Source organism: Spea bombifrons, chromosome 13, assembly GCF_027358695.1.
Source record: "Spea bombifrons isolate aSpeBom1 chromosome 13, aSpeBom1.2.pri, whole genome shotgun sequence".
In the NCBI taxonomy this organism is placed as follows: Eukaryota; Metazoa; Chordata; class Amphibia; order Anura; family Pelobatidae; genus Spea; species Spea bombifrons.
In genome coordinates, this window is record NC_071099.1 from 27,774,914 (window position 1) to 27,782,828 (window position 7,915).

The 7,915-nt window shown below is 44.1% G+C and overlaps 1 protein-coding gene across 1 annotated transcript; it reads left to right on the top strand.

Annotated features, from left to right (window-relative positions):
* Nucleotides 1-1,562: 1,562 nt before the first annotated feature.
* On the top strand, nt 1,563-7,915 carry FAM83D (family with sequence similarity 83 member D). Its single transcript, XM_053453588.1, has 4 exons — nt 1,563-2,025; nt 5,613-5,780; nt 6,047-6,171; nt 6,267-7,915. Exons 1-4 carry the CDS (start codon nt 1,576-1,578, stop codon nt 7,213-7,215), a joined length of 1,692 nt encoding a protein of 563 aa, XP_053309563.1. The 5' UTR covers nt 1,563-1,575; the 3' UTR covers nt 7,216-7,915.

Below are 7,915 nucleotides of genomic sequence, written 5' to 3' on the forward strand. Positions count from 1 at the left end.
GACCAGTCTTTTTTTACAATCCTTTTTATATGACATTTAACTCTTCTGGGTTTCCAATATGTTTGCTTTGTTTCTTCAAAAGCCTCCCAGGACCCAATGCCCCTTGGTGTTTGGCACCCCCAAGACAAGAGGCACTACAGTAGCGAGTGTGGTAACGATATTGCAGGGGGGCACTCATGCAAAATATTTGGTGGCCCCTGCATTACTATTTGCCACCCTAACTTATGCCTCCATGCTAAGGGAAGAGATGGCGTTGAAAACTGGGCAACAGAACATGGCAAGGTCTGGTAACGGCCTCAGCTGACCAGCACATCGATTACTACGTCCCGTGTGCTTTGGAAATTATTATGGAAAGAATACTGAGTACCTGGCTACCCTGGTGCTGCCAGCACTGTGTGTGTAGCAGAATAAAGATTCCCCGTCTTAGACTCTTACCACTTATGGAACATTTGGAGGAGACCACATACTTGTCAGACGTTATAAGACGCAGAAGCACATTCCATGGAAATAACCGTTAAAGCTCATCCATGCCGAGCAACTGCTAATATACAACACATTGAAGTGAGAGAAGTCTTTCCACTGATGCATAATAACGTCTATAACCCCTGTGTTATTCCTTGGATGTTTTTTTTCAAACGCACACAAATTCAACACCAGGACTTTCTCTTCTACTTGTCTTTTTGGCACAGGTAGGCTCTTTGGGGGCAATGAAAAGCTGTTGGCACTGACAATCTGGGGCACTAACAAGCTGTTTTTTGCTGTTATGGGCAAACAAATTTGGCACAAGCAAACTGGGGGGAACTGACAAGCTGGGGGACAGATGGCAAAGACCAGCTGTTTGAGTGGCATTGACAAATTGGTGACAAAGATGGTACAAACAAGCTTTGGGGCACTGGCAAGCTGTTTGGGGCAAAGATGGCCCAGACAAGATGCTTGGGGCACTGGAAAGCTGTTTGGAGGCAATCATGGGATAGACAACACAGCACAAGCTGTTTCGGGGACTAGCAGTTCCTGTTATTGCGAAAGATATAGCAAAAACTGGAAATTGATGAGCAGGATACATTTTCCCCAAAATATCAGCACTCCTTCCAATTGCACATACACCAAATACATGGTGAAATATGTTATTAATTGTACGTTATGGGGGAAATCTTAGGAACCTTGGCTTGGGGTGTAAATGTAGGGTAAAATGGGGGGGGTGAAGAATGGCTGAGAGTGATAGAATACAAATGGGCAAAAGGAATGAGAAAATCAATGTGATATAACAGGACAGAGAGGCATTTCCCTGTACTCCAGATGCTATAAACTACAACTCCCATAACGCCCAGCCAGGCTGTCACACCAGTAGCAGATGGCCGTGCATTGAAAGCTGCAGTCACGATCCAGGATATGTGAGTTGGCGAGTACAGTACAGAGAAAAAAAGGTGTAGGCGTCTCCAGCGCCCTCATTGGCTGCTGGTGGTTTTACTCAGCCAATCAGATGTGTCCCCGGGTTTGTTTAGATTTAAATGCCCTATAAGTGTTAATTCATTGGGATTTGGAACTCAGTGCTCGCTCCTGGCTTTTTCTATTCCCATGGCTAACCTGTCCCAGTGCCTGGAAGATGCCCCCCTGGGCTGCCGCCTACCTGCAGCTCCCCCTGACCTCTACAGCGAGGCCCAGCGCTTGGCCCTTGAGGAGCTGGTGTCTGGGGGCCCCGGGGCCCTGCGGGGATTCCTGCAGAAGGAGAGGGTCCCTGGTTTTCTGTCCGAGCCAGAGATCGGGGAGATCATGAGCTGTGTCGCCTCCCTGCAGTGCCCGGAAGACGAGGGCTCGGTGTCCGGCACGGCAGATTGTTCTTCGGTCACTTACTTCCCCGAGCTCTCGGACGTGGAGCCGCCTCTCCTAGAGCTGGGCTGGCCGGCTTTCAACACCGGATCGTACCGTGGGGCCACCCGCGTGGAGACGCACTTCCAGCCCAGCTTCGGGGAGACCATCTACAGCTGCAAGGAGGCGGTCCGGGCCCTGATCCGAGCTGCCCGGGAGGTGGGTGAGGATACCGGGGGAGGCTCTTGGGTTCACTTACGGAGTGGGGTGAACTTGGCACTAAACCAGGTTCTAACTTTAACAAAGACCTGCACCCCTGATGGGTTGTATCACACACCACCTGTACTGTAACTCACAGTGTATTATAGTTATGTTATTGTGTATTATAGTTATGTTATTATCTTTTAGAGTACCCTTTTGGTTTGGATCACAGAAAATCTGTGAATGAATCTGGTGTAATATTGTGGACTGGCTCAACACCAATGCTTGACTGTGGTTTGTGGACAAAGTAAATACCACTGGACTATATCTACATGATTTCATCATATAAGAATTATTATTATATCTAATGTTCTGACTTGTGAAGTCATGTTGTCTTTAAGCTAGAAGAATGCATTGTAGCTTAAAGACGCTGATGACAAGATGATGTAATAGGACATTATAGTCAGTGTGAGTGGCGGATCCCTTCTGTGTAGATGGACGTGATCTGTGGTCCCTTTGACCAAGAAGTCCTTGGTTAAATCAGGGTTGACCTTAGAACGCCTTTGTGGTACCCTCACCTACCCCACCAACTGGTGGGAGAAAGACTTTTCAGTAACCCCTTGGTCTGGAGGACACCGGATGCCCCACCGATTATCTCCCAAATAATAGAGAGAACCAAAATCACCAGTCATTCAAAAACAATGTTTAAGCCTCACTCTTCTATGCTTGGGTCAGGGTGGTGACCCTCTACTGTATAGGCGTTTTGTGCAAAAGTTGACCACCGATGGGCTACCGCCCTGCTACATTTTAGATTGGTTGGAAGAATGAGGGATGCTGCCCCCCCCTGACCCAATGATACCTTACGTGTCCACGTCCTACACCCCATACACGCGAGTTAATCTATGAATGTTAGGCAGTTGTTGTATAGTCTTGGTGTAATAGGAACGTTTGTTTCCACTTATATGTTTACATAATTCTTTCCGTTGGCCTCTCTATATAATTGTTGCGAGAGATTATTTGCAGACAATAACTCTTTATCAGCCTCTGTTTGCTTTGAACTAAAACGATGTTTAATGTTTCAGAATCTATGCCAAGAAGCAACCGTGTGACCAACAACTGGTATATAAAGTCTGTGTATTCTATTTGGGTATTTCCATATAGCTCTCCTCCTCGTCTGCATCAGTCGGTGTCAGGAAAGGGCTCCAATTGAAATGGGGGAACTTTCTGCACAGGGGTCTCATTAATCACCCCCAGCAATGTTTGCCAAGCCAGCTCCGTGGCTGACTGGCGTTAACTACTGTATCTCACGTAGCAGGAGATGCATTCTGCCGAACACCTCCTGTGTGCGGAGGTTCTTCAGAATAAAAAAAAAAAAACGTGCTTTATCACCATAACAACCGACTGAATGGTCCAGTCGGCAGTAACAATTTGTTTGCCGTGGGGATAAGACCATTTCACCAGAATCACACCTAACTGTGTGCGTGTGTGTGTACGTACGGTGGCTTGGACTACTTATAAAGTAATGCAATATATCTTTTGTGTTTTCTGGTCAGGTAATAGAAAGTGGTTGCCGTGTTATTAACTTTTGTTCCAGGACAAAAGAAAAGTTGTGTTTTTTTGTTTTTTTTTTATTTTTTTTATTTTTTTTTTTATTCAGGAAAAAATGCTGCTTGAGTAGTTCATTATCGTTTATTTTTTACATCATGGATGCCCAGGTGTGTGGCAAACTTCTACTCTTCGTGTTGACGTCCTTTCTCCTCCGGCGCCACCCTTATAAAGCCGTCAGAACCTAAATTCTGATTCCACCAAGTTAACAAGTGGAGGGAAAGAACTTAATAGGGATGGGTACTCCTGCAGATCATACTAATAGGACCTTAATAAACACAATTACCTACGTTTTATGTACTATATTGTAATTTCCAGGATTTAGGAAAAGCGACTCATCCTACCTCAACGCCCATAGGGCCTCCAATTTACAAATGAGATGTTTCGTCTAATACCCTAACTGTCCCACCAGAGTTCGTATACTGCACTGTGTACCCCATGGCACAGCGAGGGTGTAGCAGTTTGTCTCGGCGAGGACATTTCCATATGATTTTATTTCCTTGTTTTGGAACAGGGCGTCTTCAACGGAAGGTCTTTAAACTACAAAAAAAAAAAAAAAAAACTCCTTTTTGATATATATGCTCACCAAGACTTAGTAGCCACATGTGAGCTTCTGGGGTGGGTCTTGTTTACACGTTAATGCTAAGCTGGATTTACTTTAAAGATCTGGCTTAAAAGCTTTGAAGAAGGCTTCGGTTATTTGAACTAGAGGAGTAACCAACGCCACAGGAGCATTAGGTGTTTCCCATCCTATATGCTAAGGCGTTCACCTCTTTGCTCGATGAGGATTGGGAAGCGGGGCTAATTGTTAACTGGAGCTTCTTCAAAGCCCGACACTTGCCTTGGTGGAACGCAAACATAGATATTGCCATACTGATTATGATATTACATTGTAGTGGGCCAACATTCATATAGTGAGACTAGACTTTGGAGGTCCCATACAGGCAGAAGAAATCTAGTAGATCATTCCATCTGGAGATACTTGGGTTGGTGTGTCTCAAATACGGTACAACATTGTGATGGGGGTGCCAACATTTCTCATATCCCTCCACCCATCCATAAATGTAACAGGGCAAGCAGATGAAGATCTTCATCTTGAAAGGTCTTGGACAAAACAATGATAGACCTTAGAAAACCATGGTTCATGGATAGAATTGAATATCCAGAGAGAGGAGCATTGTTATTATTCCCCCGCTGCTCCCATGGACCGTAGCACGAGACGGGCTGTTAAAACTGGGAAATAGGCCAACTTTGTCCTCTGCTACTGCCAGAGAATGCTCTTCAAGTTTTAGAGAGCTGTGTTTCCCACAACGGTGAAATGCATGAGTTCTCAGGATACTATCTGAAACCTTTAGGCTATTTAGATATTTTCTGCATTGTGAGTATAGCGTCCCATATTACAATGTACCTTGGGGGCTGCTGACTAAGCTGGGAATCTTTCGCATGAACCACAACGTTTATAATAAATCGACGGATCCTATGTTTCTACCTGTTCTTGTGCCATGGCAGGTGACACCCTCTCCTTGACATGTCACCCATGTTAGTTCATGTAAAGAATATCTACATTATTTTTTCTTGAGCTGTCTTGTTTTTAAGGTTTGTGACCTTAAAGTATAATGCATTTCCCCCCCGTCCAAGGTCTATCTGGCATAGAGTAAAGCGATCTGCAAGAGATACAAGTCTAGGCTTGATTCAACGAAGGAGTGTTATTTATCTTGGAACGTCTAACCTCATCAATCTATTAGAAGCAATTTAAGAATATTGCATTAAAGATTATTGTAAAAGTTTCTACTTGGTGTTAATGAAAAGTCAGTGGTAAAATAAGTGGCAACCCCTGCCTGCCAAAAAGGGTCTTCAGTCCATAGTATTTTAAATACTACGAAAGACAGTTGACTGTCACATGGCATTTGAGGAACAGGAGACACCAAGTGAGCAAACAATGTTATGGTGGCTCTTTCTATTTTCAATATACTAATATAATCTGATATGTCTCCCGATAGGTGATCGCGGTAGTTATGGACTCCTTCACGGACAATGACCTCTTCCGAGACATGCATGAGGCTAGTAGGAAACGCAAGGTCCCGGTCTATATCCTCGTGGACCACATGCAACTCCCACATTTCCTGAAAATGTGCCAAAATCTGGGAGTTTCTCTGGAAACAGAACAGGTAAGGAGCAAATATGGCTGCCGAATTTAAAAAAGTTGAATAACCACAGATCTCAAAGAGGAATCCAACGTGAACAACCTGTGCTATCCATTTAGATACGGGCAGTCATGTATTTTATTGAACCATTGTAACGTATCGCAATATCCATGGGATGATTGGTCCATCTTACCTTTCTGGCGTACATAATATAAGCCTTTATCCTCTTCAAATGGTTCCATACTCTATTTTTGTTAAGTTACTAAGCAATTTATGTCTGTCATCTCCAGCTAATGCGAGTCCGAACCTTAACCGGCAACAATTACTATACTCGATCTGGTGCCAAGATTGTTGGTAAGGCCCGAGAGAAATTCCTCCTTGTTGACGGGCTGAAGGTGGCCACAGGAAGTTACAGGTATGTCCACAACTTTGGCTTGTAAAAATACTGAAGACTTTTTGTGATAATGAATATATTAAAAAGATGGCTTGACGCTTGTGTTCTCTCCCCAGTTTCACCTGGATGGATGGAAAGTTAAACAGTAGTAATCTACTAGTTCTGAGTGGCCAAGCGGTGGAGAATTTTGACCTTCAGTTCAGGATCCTTTATGCCCAGTCCAAGCCAGTGAACATAAAGTCGCTCTCTATTCCGAGAAACCGCACTGTCTCTCAGCTGTTGTGCAACTTGCCAACTCATCGAAAGCCAACTGTGAGTAACTTGGTGCAAATGGAGCTGGCCAAGCTGTCTAGTACTCCAAAGAAAATGAATATTGGTGCCACAGATGCCTTGGGGAAGGAGGTTGCTGCTGTGGACAACTTGAGGGCTGCAGAAGATGACTGGATGGAGAGCTGTGACATAATCTCTGGCCTTAAGGAGACAGAGAATGTGGCCACTCAGACGGAGCCATGGGAAGCCATTGCGAGTGTTAAAGGAACGGATGCAGCCACTCAGACCAGTGTCTATAGGGCAAGTGCTATGACACAAACATATATGCCAGCCAGGGTGGCTTCTACCCAAACCGTTAAATTCTCAAGAGAGATGACCACACAAACAACAGAACCCTCAGTAGCAAGTCAAGGTCAGAATGTATCTCATCATTCTACAGCAACTAGATTGTCAACAGACTCCTCCACCTCTTCATCATCCTCTTCGTCTGTTTCTAGTATGAGCACTGGCTCAAATTGCTCCATAAGATCATCTGGCACAATTGTCAGTAACCTGAACCACACTCAATACCCACTCAGGGACTGCTTTAAGAAACTCACTAAAGACCGCCAATATCATTACTCCACCATCCGATCCAAGTTGGACCATATGGTTACCATACTGTCCAGGAAAAACCGCTTCGGTAGTAGTTACCTGGGCTGTGAGCCAACTGGCTATGGCTTTCAGAGGAGAGATGTGATGCACAGTAGCCTTCTCAATCTCCGTGATGGAACACGCTTTGCTCCAAACATCTAAAAGCAGAAAGCAGAAGAAGCCTAGAAAATTGACTATACTTTTTGGGCAGCAGTCGATTTTTGAGCTCAAAATGAGGAAATAGTTTGGTGAAACTCCTCAAGGGCCTTTCAAAGTCTACTGAAACTCTGCTGTTTTCATGGCACTTTACTTCTAATGTCAAATACCCTCTGGGGTTCACTACTCTTGTGATCTAGATTAAATCTTTCATTTTAGTATGACACTAGCTTCTGTACACTATCAGTACCATCAGAAATGCTCCCACAAACACACTATTTTCCCTAAAGCATTAAAAATGTGAAGCCTGGTCTTTGAGCCGAGTTATGCCGACATCAGCAGGTATGACAAATTCTGAACCCCCCCGAGGCAAGAAGGGACAAGTTCAGACTACCTTCCATTAAAGCTGTGGATAGAACGAGCGATATGACTTTATTTTGTCACCTGCTTTGTAATGCTTCAGGTTAACCTTCTGTGTATTTATAACTCTAAGAAATATTGCCATTGCAGTGCCTGACTGAGATTTTTAACCCCCCCCCCATTTTTAATACAGACTGTATAATATTTGCTCCTTTCCTACTTGTCAAAAACACTTATTTTTGTGAAATCTTAGAATTGTGATGCTTCGTGTTTGTCTTTACGTACTGTATGCCGTTAAGCGTCCCTTTTTTTATATATATATATAAAAGTGCTACGTTTCCGAATA

Excerpts from the sequence above, each read along its gene's own strand:
- FAM83D (XM_053453588.1), top strand. The coding sequence starts at position 1,576 with ATGGCTAACCTGTCCCAGTGCCTGGAAGATGCCCCCCTGGGCTGCCGC. Across the intron at positions 5,781-6,046 it reads TTTCTCTGGAAACAGAACAG|CTAATGCGAGTCCGAACCTT; the intron begins GTAAGGAGCAAA and ends TGTCATCTCCAG. Across the intron at positions 6,172-6,266 it reads GTGGCCACAGGAAGTTACAG|TTTCACCTGGATGGATGGAA; the intron begins GTATGTCCACAA and ends TTCTCTCCCCAG.